A 17105-nucleotide genomic window follows, 5' to 3' on the forward strand; every position below is an offset into this window, starting at 1 on the left:
AAAAATGATTCAAATTTGTGTGTACAGCTTTGAGTTTATCACAGCTACAGCCAGCAAGGTTCCCATGAAAAGGGGAATGAGAAAATCCTGAAAGAACAGCATGAAAACTCCCAAGCAGTCACAGGATGCTGAAGATGCTCTCAAAGATTTGGAATCAAAAGCAAAACTTGTGATATTTTCTTCAAAGCTGGGGTGAGAAGATGAAATGGGTGCCCTGGGATGCTGTGCAGGGATTAAGAGGAAGGAAATATTAAGCTGCACAGTCTTGAGTAGGGCCTTGAGAAGGTGCAGCTCCTCTATGGATTTTGATTCCTTACAATGGAGAATAATCCTGCTTGCCCTCTCCCAGCCCCTACACATTGCAAGAAAAATCCCATAGCACATAGAAGAGTTTAAAAAAAGAAAATCTGTGACAAAGCAGAAGACAATTCCAGCATGGAAAGATTTCAGAAACTGGAAAAACCAAGGACACAAAGCTACCTCCCAAAGAAGATGAAGAGCTTTCAGTGTTTGGGGTTTAATGAGATGCAAGATCATCCTGGGTGAATAATGAACTATTCTGGTGTTTCATGCTCAGTACAATCACAAGTTCCCTTTGCAGTCAGTTCACTTCAGGAGATTTTCAAGTACAACTTTTGTTCCTCTGCTTAGGGAAGTCCTGAGTCACCAATTTGGTTATCTGAGGTTAACTAATTCGAGGATGAGAATGAAAAACAGCATGTCTTGTGCAGAGGAGCTGTGAAAGGTGCTGTCACAAGCAGCATTTGGGGCTGGGATTGACAGCAAAGGGAGCTGAGCACCCCCGTATCAGAAAGCAGAAACTCAAACAAACATATGCTGTGGCCATATTAGAACATGTCCTCTTCTCTTCTTCCCCAAAGCACTGCTCTAGCAGATACTAAAATATTTTTTTCCTTGCTGACTGAGGTTTCTGGGCACTGTCATTCAACATCCTGAGAGCAAATCAGAAGCTCTGACTTCAACAAGACAATTTCAGCCCTTCTATATTCAGCTATGAAAGCAGCCAATTACATTCTGGTCACGCTCTAAACCCTCTTTCATAATTAGCTGGATGGTTTAAAATAATAATAATGAAAAATAGAAGTTGAGCCATTGCTATGATGCAGAAGAAGCCCAGAATTTGTTCATCTCCTATGATTCTGTAGGCACAAGGACTCCTCATCTCCCCTCATCTGAAGGAATTACAACTTGTGAGCAAGAAATGCTCCTCTGCCCAAAGAACAAGGTAAATCTGCATTTATTTATTACCTGGAGAGGTAATTCTGACACAAAACTACATCAGTCAAGGTCAGAAGCACTCCTGAAAGATTCCCCTCTGCTTTTGGCAGCTCTGCAGTGTCTAAGACCCAACTCATCTCTAAGAGACATCACATGGGAATTAATTTTTATTTTAGCATCTGAAAGTTCTGCCAGATCTTCCCAAAGTTGCTTTTTACACATAGATAATGGTTTAAATGTTCTCCATTTCCATCCTTCATAAAAAACAGACTCCTCTGAGCCTCACGTCAAGCGTGCAAGGAATTTCTGCTTTAAATTGTGCAAGGAATTTCTGCATCACATGGAAATTGTATAAGGAATTTGTGCTTTAATTTGTACAAGGAATTTGTGCTTCACACCAAAATTGTGCAAGGAATTTGTGCTTCACATGAAAATTGTGCAAGGAATTTGTGCTTTAATTTGTACAAGGAATTTGTGCTTCACACCAAAATTGTGCAAGGAATTTGTGCTTCACGTGAAAATTGTGCAAGGAATTTGTGCTTTAATTTGTACAAGGAATTTATGCTTTAAATTGCACAAGGAATTTATGCTTTAAATTGCACAAGGAATTTGTGCTTCACATGTAAACTGTACAAGGAATTTGTGCTTTAAATTGTGCAAGGAATTTGTGCTTCAAATGAAAATTGTGCAAGGAATTTGTGTTTCACATGCCAACTGTGCAAGGAATTTGTGCTTCGTATGTCAATTGCAAAAGGAATTTATGTTTTACATGTAAATTGTACAAGGAATTTGTGCTTCACAGGAAAATTGTACAAGGAATTTGTGCTGCACATGGAAATTGTACAAGGAATTTTTAATTCACACAAAAATTGTGCAAGAAATTTGTGCTTCACACTAAAATTGCACAAGGAATTTGTGCTTCACATGGAAACTGTGCAAGGAATTTCTGCTTCACATGTCAATTGTGCAAGGAATTTGTACTTCACATGTAAAATTGTACAAGGATTTTGTGCTTCACACATAAATTGTACAAGGAATTTGTACTTCACACCAAAATTGTACAAGGAATTTGTGCTTCACCTGTCAATTGTGCAAGGAATTTGTGCTGCACACAAAAATTGTGCAAGGAATTTGAGCTTCACATGAAAACTGTACAAGGAATTTCTGCTTCACATGAAAATTGTGCAAGGAATTTCTACTTCACATGTATACTGTGCAAGGAATTTGTACTTCACACATCAATTGTACAAGGAATTTGATCTTCAAATGAAAGTTGTCCAAGAAATTTGTGCCTCACACAAAAACTGTACAAGAAATTTCTACCCCACACGAAAATTGTGCAAGCAATTTGTGCTTCACACATAAATTGTACAAGGAATTTGTGCTTCACATGTCAATTGTGCAGGAAATTTGTGCTTCAAGTGTAAAATTGTACAAGGGATTTCTACTTCACATGTATATTGTACAAAGAAATTGTGCCTCACACATAAATTGTACAAGGAATTTGTGCTTCACACAAAAATCGTACAAGGAATTTGTGCTGCACACAAAAATTGTGCAAGGAATTTGTATTTCACTGAACTGAAACTTCTGTGCAACCCATCCTGCAGCAATTTTTTTGCAACTGTAGACTTTTTATTAGATTTTGATCTTTAACTGTCAGGAGCACACTTTTTTGAAAGCACCAAGAATATAGCAAATTTTTTCCAATGACTCAAAGCAATCTGACATCATTCCTTGTGCCCAAATCTCCTCCATGATTATTCATCAGCTCCTCTTTTAGGCCTTCATTCACTGGGGTTTAAAGAGAACACACATCAGGCAGTAAAATCTTACCTCTGCAGTTAAATTTGGCCGTGTCATAATGTCTTTCAGCACATCTGAAAAAGAAAAACAAGAGTTCAAGACAAGTCTCTGAGGAAAAATCCTGGAAAATCATGCATGCCCATCACCTTTATGATTTAAAACTAGAGGTTACACACAGAAAAACTAAAAAAAAAAAAATGTTTTGCAGCAGATTGCTCATTAAAAAGTGAATTATTTTACTGAAAGGCAAATACTCACCCTTTGGTAATTGTAGTGCATGGTTGTGTTTCAGTCAGTGTGACTCAATTTATGCAAGTCTGAGTTGAGTGTGCACCTTCTAAGCCTGACATGAGCAGCTTTGTGCTGCCAAACACCTGGAGAGCAGAGAGCTGTGACCCTCATGCAGGGATGCTGAACCCAAACACAGCTCAGGGTGCCTCAGCAGCAGCGTGGCTGCTCAGAGCAATGGGGATCACAAGGAAATCCACATTAATATTAGCAGAGATCACCTGGATCAAGCACAGATTGTGGCACTGCTGTCCCTGCCATTGATTCCTGAATTTAAGTCACCCCTGAAGGCCAAGCAGCCACATTCCCCCTCAGACCTGGGAAATGGCACATTGAGGGATTAAAAAATAGTTTTGTTGATACCAAGGCTACACAAGCAATGGCTGAACACAATCCTGGCTCAGCTGCACTGAATTTGGGGGTATTTGCAGCACATTTCTGAAAGCTCTGGAGCTGTACCAGCCTCTACCCACTCAGAGACCCTCCCCAGCTGGACAAAACCACAGCAAACCACACTGGGTTTGCTTTTCCAGGGATAAACAGCAGTGATGAGACACAAACCACCCCTAAAGCAGCCAAAGCAGCACCTTAAGAACAACCAGATCAGATTTTGGGATAAGGGGGAAGAAAGAAAGAGTGGATGGATACCCTCCAGAATTTCCCTTGGAGCTGCTCCCTGCAGGGAAGATGATGTGAGTGGAAGTTGAGGAAGGAAAAGTGACAACAATCCTGCTTCAAATCCTGCTAAAACCAGCTGGGATGGGGACCTGAGCAGCCTGAGCTGGAGAATGACATCCCTGCCCACAGCAGGGAGAAGGGACAAGATGGTGCTGAAGGTTCTTCCAACCCAAACCAGGCTGGGATTCTATGGAAGAGCTGAAACACAAGTGCTGCAGCGATTTCAGCAGAGAAATCACACCTGGATGTCCAGTTCTGACACAGCCTGTGCTCTTCCCAGAATTATTCCAATTCCCACAGCAGCTTCAGGACTGCCATGAACTCATCTCTCAGCCACATGGAGCTGAGCTGACACTTTCACACACACACAAACCTTTGGGCTGCTCCTTGTGTGACTCTAACTGGAGCTCCCTGAGCTCTGCCCAGGACACAGCCACAGGCAGCTCTGCTGGGGCTGCTCCCAGAGCTTCCCTCTCCCTGAATTCCAGAACCTTCTCAGCTCTACCTGTGCTCCAAAAAGCCTGGCAGCTCTCACAGCTCCAACCACAGTGACCAGGTTAAGCTGGCACTTAAGAGGAGACTCCCAAAAGTATTATTTTCAAAGGCACTGGAGCCTTTGAGAAGAGAGCTGGATGCAGGATGTCCATCCAAAGGGGATGGAGCAGCCAGCAGCACAGGGATTTGGGAAGCTGCAAACACACAAAGCATCTCATCCAGGAAAGTTTCCTGCAGCACAGGAGTTTGGGAAGCTGCAAACACACCAAGCATCTCATCCAGGAAAGTTTCCTGCAGCACAGGAGTTTGGGAAGCTGCAAACACACAAAGCATTTTATGCAGGAAAGTTTCCTGCAGCACAGGGATTTGGGAAGATGCAAACACACCAAGCATCTCATCCAGGAAAGTTTCCTGCAGCACAGGAGTTTGGGAAGCTGCAAACACACAAAGCATTTTATGCAGGAAAGATTCCTGCAGCACAGGAGTTTGGGAAGATGCAAACACACAAAGCATTTTATGCAGGAAAGTTTCCTGCAGCACAGGAGTTTGGGAAGCTGCAAACACACAAAGCATCTCATCCAGGAAAGTTTCCTGCAGCACAGGGATTTGGGAAGATGCAAACACACAAAGCATTGCATGCAGGAAAGATTCCTGCAGCACAGGAGTTTGGGAAGCTGCAAACACACAAAGCATTTTATGCAGGAAAGTTTCCTGCAGCACAGGGATTTGGGAAGATGCAAACACACAAAGCATTTTATGCAGGAAAGTTTCCTGCAGCACAGGGATTTGGGAAGATGCAAACACACCAAGCATCTCATCCAGGAAAGTTTCCTGCAGCACAGGAGTTTGGGAAGCTGCAAACACACAAAGCATTTTATGCAGGAAAGATTCCTGCAGCACAGGAGTTTGGGAAGCTGCAAACACACAAAGCATCTCATCCAGGAAAGTTTCCTGCAGCACAGGAGTTTGGGAAGCTGCAAACACACAAAGCATCTCATCCAGGAAAGTTTCCTGCAGCACAGGAGTTTGGGAAGCTGCAAACACACAAAGCATCTCATCCAGGAAAGTTTCCTGCAGCACAGGGATTTGGGAAGCTGCAAACACACAAAGCATTTTATGCAGGAAAGATTCCTGCAGCACAGGGATTTGGGAAGCTGCTAGGAAGCAAAGCAGGTACCACAAAGATTTTATCCAGGAAACTTTCCTGCTTCCTTCTAAAGAAACACCCAGCTCAAATGGGGAGTAAGAGCTGAAAGTCTTCAAAAACATTAAAAAAAAAATCCACAAATGGGTAGAAAAACCATTAAATTTGGAAGATTTCAACAACTTCAATGACCACTGGAAGATTCCTCAGTTTTTTTTAGACAGTATCATTGAGTAGAACACCATGAGGGATTAAAAAATAGTTTTGTTGATACCAAGGATACACAAGCAATGGCTGAACACAATCCTGGCTCAGTTGCACTGAATTTGTGGGTATTTGCAGCAGAAATCCCACCAGCATACAATCTGAGGATACTGGTGGGGCTTAATGCTTCAAGTGCATTTGGGGTGGGGTTTTAAACACTATTATAACTCAAATAGCAGCAGATCTCCAGGTGAAATCTGATTTTTTTTGGTATTTTTGGGGTTAAGGAAGGGTTTGGCTGTCCTTATGATTAAAGTGAGTTTAAATCAAGCCAGAAGCCAAGTGCTGCCAGGTGAAAGTCACCATCAGCCAGAGCCCAGCCCCAGGGACACAGCAAGCACAGAAAATGCCCATTTCCATCCCAGCTCCTTCCCTGAAGCACCTGCCTGCAGGACAGCCCAAGGAAACCCAGTGGAGAAGGAGATGATGACAACAGGGCAGGTGACAATCTGGCAGCATGGGAAGTGAGGAGATGCAAGTGGAAGAACAGATTTAAAGGGGATTTAAAACAGATTTAAGAGAATACTGAAGAAATAGCAAAGGCAAACAAGAGAGGAGCAACACAAGGAGGAAAATTAAACTCAGAGTGCTGGGGAGTTAAAAGCCAAGATGTCAGGATGGGACATAACTGACACAGTTTCAGAAAAATCTCTAAATCCTTTTAGATAAAACTGCTCAATACACACATTATTACCAACTTCAGGGAACAGCTACCTTAAGGGAACTCAAATCCCATGACAGATTTTGAAATAATTCTGACTATAATCATGTAACTCCTCTGAACTCCCACCTCCTCCTTTGAAACACAGACAATAGATCATTATTTACAAAGGATCAGCTTCATCTGAAGAAATGGAATTCTCTGGAACACCTGATGGATGCAATTCCTTCCCATCTCCTGAGCAAACATTGCCACAAGTCACCTGATGGCATTTTATGTTTATAAATTTGGCCTGCACAAGCATTAATATATCCCCAGACAGTTTTATTCTCTGAAATTTTTCATCTGAGGATGAATAAAGTAATTCTAGCAAGATTCATTTGTGATTGTTTTGCAGTTAACAACAAGAAAATCAATTTTTATATAAGGAAACTGAAAACAAAAACCTTTAGCACACCTGGACAAGTTTTTTCCACAGCTGAAAACACACAGAGCAGCAACAGAAACATCAAATTAATTTGTCTCATCACTGCTCTTCTCACGAACAAACTTTAAAAAGCTGTTCATGGCTTCTGCCCCACAACAACTTCAATGACCACTGGAAGATTCCTCAATTTCTACTGTTACTTCTCTCCAATATCAGGGAAATTGATGCACAATCCTTTAGCTAAGCTAGAGGCAGATTTAAATCCTTATTTTTAAATATTTGCTTTAATGACTTGACAGATTCAGTACTACAATAATTTTTCTACTACTGCAGATATTTAAAAATATTCATTTAAAAAATATTAAAGTTGTAACAGATCTGAGAGTCAATTTTCAACTTGGGTTTTTAGGAAAATAAATGAGGGGTAGGAAAACCACAACTCTTTGACATCACTAAGTCATTTATACAAATGAAATTAGTCTAAGCTAATGAATAAATTAGATGAAGAAACAGCACAAAACCCCCCAAAAAATAAAGCCAAAACCAGAAAACTCCTGTAACAGTACCAGCTTTCTGCAGAACTAAATTTTCAGAGAAGTCAGAAATCAGCAACAATTGCTCCAAGAGCTTTTTTAAAGTAATAAACAGGGACACACAAGAAAAGGGAGGAAGCAAACAGAACCTTGGTACCAATGCAGTTTGATTTTTTAAAAAATAGAGAAAAAAAACCAGGAAAAGCTTCATTTGGCAATTGGACATGAATACATGGACAGAAAGCCTGCTGTGAATTACTTTTCACTTTTTAATCACATGGCCCAAGCTGCAGATGGGCTGCATGCCAAGTCATTTAAAAACGTTCAAGTAACATGAATACACACCAGCATTTCATTTAACCTCACTCAGCTCCACTAAATGAAGTACCAGGGCTCTCAATCAGCCTTAATTGTTTTAAGAAATGTGCAAAACATCTCCAGCTCTGCTTCAGGACAGCAACAAGGCACTTGCACTGCTCAGCTATTTTTAGGAGTCATTATTTTGGAGAATGTATCTTTAAGAGCATACTTACAGATTGTATATCTTGTAATGGTTTTTATGCTTTGAATCCAAAAACCTTCAAGAGAAAAAAAAAAAAGAAGAATGTGTGAATATACATTGAACAATATTGATCTTAATTTGCAGCATCCTTAAGGCAGCACCCAGCATGAGCAGTTCTGCATTCCCAGTCCCAGAGTGCCCCAAAAATCAAGGAGGCAGAGTTGGAAACCTCACTCATCCAAATAATCCAACAGCATGGATTAATGGAACACCACTAATGCAAGTAAGGGAAGCAAGGTCTGACCTGAAACTGAAATATTTACTGCACATGGACTGATTTCCTGATTCCTAAAACACCTGCAGGTCACTGCGAGGAGCTGAGGAAGGCTTGGTTATTTTCAAACAGAAAGCACTGATCACACCAGGTATCTGGAAACACTTCCTATTTAATCACCTGTGCCAAATATTTTGCCACAAGGAAGGAAAGCAGGTAAAGTAACTCTTGTGTTCCAGTTCTAGCCAAAATCATTCACTTCAACCCCAAGTTTTTTATTATTTGCCACTGAAGTCTGTCCCCAGTGATACTGTGGGTTTTGGAAGGAGGACCACTGCACTTTTCCACACTCATTTCATTCCCATGCTCACTTTGGAACACAAACTTCCCCTACAAGCCAAACTGCAAGCATGATTCATCACAAGTGCTGTGATTATATATGATGTGTCACCTGGCAATGTGCAAGAAGAAATAACATGCAAATGTTTACACTTAACATCATCAACAGTGTGTATCTGCACATCAGCCAGAAGGAATTTAATTAGCCATGACAGAACATGCTGTTCAAATTGAAAAGAAACACTAGCTGCTAAAATCCTGGAAAGCTCAAGCAAAAACAAGCTCTGGTTATCAGTCATAATATTCCAGAAGAACCTAGAACAGCTCTGTGGTTAAAGGCCTGCACTAAAATGGGAACAGATGTGAAACTCCCAAGTGAAGGAGGAACAAGAATTCCCTGAGTGCCACTGGTGCCCCTGTTGGCAGCTTTGCAGAGCCTCAGGAAGATGGTGGGCACAGGGATTTGTTTCAGGAGATGTTCCTGTTTGTTAACACACACCACAGTGAGGACAGCTGGCTCTGCTTTCCCAGGAGTACCCACAGAGTGGAGTAGGATGTTTTTAAGGACAAAATTCCATGCAAAACCTCTCCAAGTGTCACTCACAGGAGACAGGCAGCAGTGCAGGTTGTGCTTCTCAGCCAGCATTAGGCTGGAATTTGTCAGGGTACCAGCTCTTCAGAAAAAGCTGGATCCTGACTCAATACCAACTGCTCAGGAGCTTGAGCACCTTGCATTTCTGCATAAAAAGCACTTGGAAAAAATAATAAATAAATTACTGGAGTAGATGAGGACTGCAACATACAGAATGCTGCATGATCACATTTTCTTCTTGTTTAAAAAGGTAACAAATGTAATAATACTTGAGCATCCAGTTGCCTGCAGCTCAATTTACATCTCTGCTTATCTTAATTTGGTTGATGATGCTTTTAGGTGATCACTGCTCCTTTTGATCAGTGTTTATGGACAGCTTAATAATTATATAGGCATTCCAAAAATCTAATTTATACATGTCTACCTCCTCAACCACTAAAATGTATCTTCCTTCACCCAGAAGCTACTGAATTGAAAGCTGTGAATGGAAGAGGGCCTTCAAAGACTGCTGCCTATCAATATTTATTTATATTATTCCCATGTTAGATTAGATATTGGAAGGAATTGTTCCCTGGCAGGGTGGGCAGGCCCTGGCACAGGGTGCCCAGAGCAGCTGGGGCTGCCCCTGGATCCCTGGCAGGACTTTGGGGCTTGGAGCCACCCTGGGACAGTGGGAGGTGTCCCTGCCATGGCAGGGGTGGCACTGGATGGGATTTAAGGTCCCTCTCAAGCCACAAACTCCACATTTCCAGGCAGCTTTCTTTCCCAGCAGTCAGAGGCACCTTTTCATGAAGCTGATGGACTATCCAGTCCCTGATGAACTCCACCTTTGAAAATTGTGGGACAGGGGCAAAGGCTTGACTTTGGATAAATCACAGAATGTTTTAGGTTGGAAGGGATTTAAAGTTCATCTCCTTTCACCCCTCACACCTTCCACCATCCCAGGCTGCTCCAAGCCCCGAAGTCCAGCCTGGCCTTGGGCACTGCCAGGGATGCAGGGGCAGCCACAGCTGCTCTGGGCACCCTGTGCCAGGGCCTGCCCACCCTGCCAGGGAACAATTCCTCATTCCCAATATCTAATCTACCACAGGAATAATGCCCTGCTCACCAGGGCAGCAGAGAATGCAGGCACTGCACCTCCCCCAGCCAGCTCAGCTCAGCTCCAGGCTCTGACACTCTCAGTGCTATTTGTGGATGGTGATTTTCGTCATGACAGTGGAACATGCAAAACCAAGCCCCTGGAGCCCAGCTGAGTGCAGCTGTGCAGGGAGGCACTGCCTGCACAGCTCTGACTGCCAGGTGAGGCTGAGGAGCCCTCCCAGGGTGGGGATGGAGGAGCTCAGCTCACTTCTGTCCAAGCTGGGTGCAATCCCCATGGAAATCCCTGCAGCCCTAGCTCTGCCTGCCAGCAGCTGTAAAACCAAGGAATCTCACAACAGTTTGGGTGGGAAAAGACCTTAAAGCCCATCCAGTGCCAGCCCTGCCATGGCTCCAGCCCCATCAGAACTCAGTGGCCTCCTCTGGACTTGCTCCAAGAGTTCCAAATCCTTCTAATGCTGGAAGCACCAGAATTCCAGGTGGCAGAATCCCCCCTGCCCTGCACGGGCACGGGGGGGTTCTGGCTCCCAGCTCTCACCCCCAGCACCCCCAGGGCTGCTCCAGCTGCTCATGCCCTGGATTGATGCTGGGAGATGCCCTGAGCCAGGGGCAGCACCAGCCCTTCACTCTGCTGGACTCCATGAGGCTGGTGCAGGTGCCTCTGGATCCATCAGGGTGTGACTGACACCCAGAGCTCAGTGGCACAGCTGGACGTGCTGAGGGTGCCTCAATCCCTCTGTCAGTGTCACCCACAGAGCTGCTGAGCAGCACCAGCCCCTCAGAGAGCCCGACTGTCCCTTGGTGTCCCCAGGGACCAGGAGCTGCTGCCCACACCACTCTGCCTGCAGCCATCCAGCCTGAGGGCTCCATCCATCAAACCCAGCTCAGACACAAGGATGCTGTGTGGGAACACTCTGCACCATTATGAGACACTCCCCATGGCACCTCCCAGCTGGGAGAAGCACCTCCTTGCCAAGATCTTCCCTGAAAACCTTCCTGCATGATCCTCACACCAAAGGCTGAGTATCTCACAGAGCTACTGAGCACACGGCTTCAAATGATCCCTGTCAAATAATCTCCCTTCAAATGATCCCTCTCAAATAATCTCCCTTCAAATGATCCCTCTCAAATAATCTCCCTTCAAATGATTTCCCTTCAAATGATGTCTCTCAAAGACCCCTCTAAAATTATCTCTCTTCAAATGATGCCTCTCAAATGATCCATCTCAAAGATCCCTCTCAAATGATTTCCCTTCAAACAATCCCTCTCAAATGATCTCTCTCAATCTCTCTTCAAATGATCCCTCAAATGATCTCTCTTCAAATGATCCCTTTCAGAGATCTCTCTTCAAATGATTTCCCTTCAAATGATCTCTCTCAAATAATCTCTTTTCAAATGATCCCTCTCAAATAATGTCTTCAAATGATCTCTCTCAAATCTCTCTTCCAATGATCCCTCTCAAATGATCTCTCTCAAAGATCCCTCTCAAATGCTTTCCCTTCAAATGATCCCTCTCAAAGACCCCTCTCAAATGATTTCCCTTCAAATGATCCCTCTCAAAGATCTCTCAAATAATTTCCCTTCAAATAATCTCTCTCAAAAATCCCTCTTAAATAACCTCTCTTCAAACGATCCCTCTCAATCTCTCTTCAAATGATCCCTCTCAAATGATTTCCCTTCAAACAATCCCTCTAAAATGATCTCTCTCAATCTCTCTTCAGATGATCCCTCAAATGATCCCTCTCAAATAATCTTTCTTCAAATGATCCCTCTCAAAGATCTCTCTTAAATGATCCATCTCAAAGATCTCTCTCAAATTATTTCCCTTCAAACAATCCCTCTCAAATGATCTCTCTCAATCTCTCTTCAAATGATTTCCCTTCAAATGATCTCTCAAAGATCACTCTCAAATAATCTCTTTTCAAATGATCCCTCTCAAATGTCTTCAAATGATCTCTCTCAAAGATCTCTCTTAAAATGATCCCTCTCAAAGATCCCTCTCAAATGATTTCCCTTCAAATGATCCCTCTCAAAAATCTCTCAAATCATCTCCCTTCAAATAATCTCTCTCAAAAATCCCTCTTAAATAATCTCTCTTCAAATGATCCCTCTCAAAGATCTCTCTTAAATGATCTGTCTTCAAATGATCCATCTCAAAGATCTCTCTCAAATTATTTCCCTTCAATCCCTCTCAAATGATCTCTCTCAATCCCTCTTCAAACGGTCCCTCTCAGAGATCTCTCTTCAAATTATTTCCCTTCAAATGATCTCTCTCAAAGAATCTCTTCAAATTTCTCAAATAATCTCCCTTCCAATGATCCCTCTCAAATGATCCCTCTCAAACGATCCCTCTTCAAATGATCCCTCTTCAAATCATTCTTCTCAAAGACCTCTCAAATGATCTCCCTTCAAATGATCTCTCTCAAAGCACCACTTTTCAAAAACAAAATCACAACTTTGAACCCTAAAACCACAAACTTTTGGCGGCTTCTACCAAGTGTTTGGTTTTAACACAGCTTCTCACAGTCTCCAGGTAGGGTCTGAACTAAATGAATTATATCAGTGTTCCTACAACACTCACCACCTATTTCTCAGTTGTGGCCAGCAGTTCAGAGTAATGATTTTATCTGAAGTTAAAAATGACAATCTATAGGGGCTTTTTCTACCAGCAGTAACAGATTTTAGGTCATCTTTCTCCTTGTCCATAATTATTCAACACAACCAATGTAAAAGCCTTTATTAAAAGTCATTTACTTTTATGCTTATGTTTCAAATTTACTGTTTGAAACAAATGTTTGCTATATTTTCTATTTGAAATCAAAATTTACTAATCAAGCACTTCATTTATCAACTGAAGAAAGGATAAAAGCAAACTTAGCCTGAAATACCATCAGTCACCTGAGGAAACTCTTGACACTGAATAAAGCCATTGGATTGATGTCTTTCTATAAGTAAATAACCTTTTTTTACTGCAACACAAATTACTGCAATCAAATTTTCCCATTAAAAAAGCAGATTATATGCATTTGAGATCAACCCAGAGCACCAGGCTGCCCATTTTTTGTTGTTTCCAACATTTTTCAGGATGGCTATTAAGGCAACATCTATAAAATGCAAAAAAACTCAGCATTTCTACAAGTCAGAACACACAGAGTTTCCTCAGCAGGACATAAATGAGTACAGAAAAGATTATTTGAAGTTTTATAAGTTAAGGAAAATAAAAAAGAAAGCCTTACCTTACTACATCATCAATGTTGTTCCTGTACACTCCTTCAAGTCTCTCTGCAGGAAAGCCCATAGCAATTATGTTTGGATAAATATCTGAATATTCAAGTTAAGGAAATGTTTATAAAGCATGGGAAATGTCTACAAAAGCATTAAATGGATATTAATCAAATGTTTAACTGTACCCAAATCAGACTGCATGCAATAGGTGGGAATGTGCAGATCTAAAAAGGATTATATACTTTGCTTATCAAAAAAACCCCCAACAATTACCCACTTCTGAACAAATATTCTCATTTCTTATTCTGAACTACCTGCAATTCAGTTGCCAAAAGCAACCCAGGATAAAAGAATTTAAGAAAAGTACCTCTTAGGCAAACAAATCAATGCTAAGGAAAAAGGGCAAATAAGAAAATTTGAAGTTTAGAGTTGATGTAATAAAGAAGTCAAAACTGCTAGAAAATGACTGGTATTTAGTTTCCCCATGGTGAAATGATATAAGGATTTTTTTTTTGAACAGAGTTCTAGAAAAGAAAGTCCTCCTAAGTTTGAAGCATTATTAGAAATGATAATGTAGTGAAAAAGCTCAGCTGAAGAGTGAACCAGAAATGAAAGCAGCAGCTCCAAACAACCCATAGCCTGCCACATTAACATACTCCTCCTCAAACTAATTTTAGCAGGAGCAAGAACAAAGCATGATATGTTTGAAGTTGGCCCTGCTTTAAAAAGGGGGGCTGGAGGAGGTGATTTCCAGAGGGCTCTCTCAAGCTAAATTATCCCAACCTTTTAAAATTTGTTTTTATTTTCATGGTCAAAATATACCAAAGCTCCAAAGAGAGAATGGGAGATACTGCAGTGGCTTCCAAAAGGCAAAAATTCCAGTTGTGTGCACAAAGAAAAGCCTGAAGTAGAACACAAACTACTCTACTCCACCCTTGCAAAATTCCCACAAGTCCTCAAGAGCAGAGCAGCACAGAGCAAGCTCTGCATTGACACCATTAACTGCAAGGCTTCAGAAAAACATCAGGAACTGAATACACGGAAATAATGTTTTGTACTCTTGGAAAAAAAAAATAAATTAGCATTTACTGTGTTGTAATCCAAGTATTAATAGGCATTGGTCTGCTTGGACCATTCGACAGATCATTTGTACAGACAAAGAGAAAAAAATATGAAAAAGTTTTGGAGTAAGCCAAATAAATATTTGTGGCTGTTTTAAACACAGACACTGAAACAGGTTTGTGTCTGGTTTGCAGTTTATTCTGTACTTGCCCAAACACTAAAAAAAACACATACTGGGGAAAAAACCCAACAAAACATTAAAGTGCTTAACTTACAAAGCTTGTGATAACCTCAAATCACAAACTTTGAATTTCCCTCTGATCTGTTTTACTCAGCAAGCAGTTCACACCTCTTTAATTAACAAAAGGTGTGATATAATTAGCAAAGCCTTCACTGTTTTATCAGTTATTCCCTGCCATAAGCAGAAGAATATCATATCATGGTTTGATATTCTATTAACTGAATTACCTGGCTGATACACCCCATCACTCCCTCCTCCTTCCCAATTCCTGATTCCTCCCCACTCCCAGCTCCAGCATTTTTCTCCTCCAAAGCCCCTCCTTGTGCATCCTGAGCAGCAGGGCTACACAAACCATCACAAACCATCAATTACCACGGCAAAATAATCCAGAATATCAGTCTGCTTGTCTTGTGGAAGACAAGCCCTCATGCTGGCAACAGAGAGAAAACAATTTCATTTTGACACATCCAAACAAAACTCAGTTTCAGCTGCAGCATCACCCATGGGACAGCTGCCCAAACTTCACTGAATTGCCAGTGACTTGCTCACACTTTTATTTGCAATCCTGACGTTCAGATGCTTCTCCTCTCCCAGGGGCTGAGACAGGAGATACTTTCCAGGATTCCCAGCTGGTGCAAGATGGGAGAGAGGCAGACACACCCCCTGAGCCAAGGGAACAGAACATCTCAACAGCAGCGTTCCAGCCTGCTCACACTCTGCTCCAAACACCAAAGCCTCCAAGCACAGGCAGATAAAAAGTTCCAAAATAACCTGGCTGCTCCCAGGCTCCATTCCTCAGCTCCTGCCTCAAGGGCACAGCTCCCAGCCATTCCTGCTCCAAACTGCAGCCAGGCAAAGCCCTCCAGGACCAGGAGAGCAGCCTTGGACTGACTGATCCCCACCTGGCAAGCAGGAGGCACTGGGAATGCTAAAGCTCATCCTGGCAGTGCCTGGACAGGGCTTGGAGCAGCCTGGGATGGTCAAAGTGTCCCTGAACATGGCATGGGGTGCCACTTTAAGGTCCCCTAAACCATGAGCTTTAAGGTCCCTCAAAACCATTAAGGTCCCTTAAACCATGAGCTTTAACCCATTAAGGTCCCTCAAACCATTCCATGATTCTGTGATCATTACAATTATTTTTACATTTTAAGCCAAAAGTGGGAATTGGAAAAGGTGTTCCACAATATGTCAATAAGGAAAGACAACGAGAAAATACTTGAAATAAGGAGGGGAGGTGGGAAATATGAGTCTATTTATGAATCTATTTTCTTCCTCTTGACATGAGGAAGAAAACTTCCCTGGAGGGTAACAGAGCAATGCCCAGAGAGGGTGCTGAGTTTGTCTCTCTCTGGAGACATTCCAAGCCCACCTGGAAGTGTCAGCAGCTCCAGGTGACCCTGCCTGGACAGGGAGTTGGACTGGATGATCTCCAGAGGTCCCTTCCAACCCCAACTATTCTGTGAGCCTGGGATGCTGATTCGCTACAATTGTTTTGTGCGACCTGACAGCACAAAATCCCAACTCAACTGTTGCTCAAAATGAAATACCCAACAGTTATCCTCATAGGGAGGAAGGGTTGTTTTTACAAAACATGATAATTTTTTTCAACAGGCAAGCCAATGTCTCCCCCACCTAAACAGAATGGTCCTGAAGCACCTCGGTGATTATCTGAAGGCATTAGGCTGGAATGCAGCTCCCAGGCACTGCTGACTCACCCTGGTGTCTGCACAGGGCTGCTGCCAAAGGACACGGCCCCAGCACCGCCCTTCCAGCTCCAGCTGCTCCAAGGCAAGCAGGAACAGCAATCACAGACCCATCTTAGTGCTCAGAGAGAGAATTTTGGGGTTTTTTACATGCTGACAGAAATACTCCTGGCAGCATGGTGAAGAGATGCAGAAACATCAAATATCCTGAGCTGGAAGGGACCCACAGGGATCATCCTGGCCCTGCACACACATCCCAACAATTCCATCCTGTGCACCCCTGAGAGCATTGGCCAACTCTGGCAGCCTTGATGTGCTGCTTTGGAGCTCTTGTGGTGCTTCAAACAATTAAAGAAAGCCTTTGCTTTCGAGATGGAAGAACAGAATGGAAGTGGTGCTGCTGTGTGCACAGATGAATTAAATCTCAGAGCAGAAATTGAAGTTTCATCACTTAAATGGAAAAGCTGTCATAAAGCCAACTTCTTCCACCCATCCTGTGAAAAACTACCCCAAATCTGCAGCAGGGGAGGGCAT

At 42.5% G+C, this 17105-nt stretch overlaps 1 protein-coding gene across 1 annotated transcript in view; it reads right to left on the reverse strand.

Moving 5' to 3' along the window:
* The window catches only part of PTEN (phosphatase and tensin homolog), a 49805-nt gene that overhangs the window by 19113 nt on the left and 13587 nt on the right, over positions 1-17105 (reverse strand). The window contains exons 2-4 of the mRNA XM_058810156.1: positions 13577-13661; positions 8069-8113; positions 3076-3119 (exon numbers count right to left, since the gene is read on the reverse strand). Of these exons, the coding sequence (XP_058666139.1) occupies positions 3076-3119; positions 8069-8113; positions 13577-13661 (174 nt within the window). The remainder of the gene's footprint in view (positions 1-3075; positions 3120-8068; positions 8114-13576; positions 13662-17105) is intronic.

The sequence above is a fragment of the Ammospiza caudacuta genome, chromosome 9 (genome assembly GCF_027887145.1).
Source record: "Ammospiza caudacuta isolate bAmmCau1 chromosome 9, bAmmCau1.pri, whole genome shotgun sequence".
In the NCBI taxonomy this organism is placed as follows: domain Eukaryota; kingdom Metazoa; phylum Chordata; class Aves; order Passeriformes; family Passerellidae; genus Ammospiza; species Ammospiza caudacuta.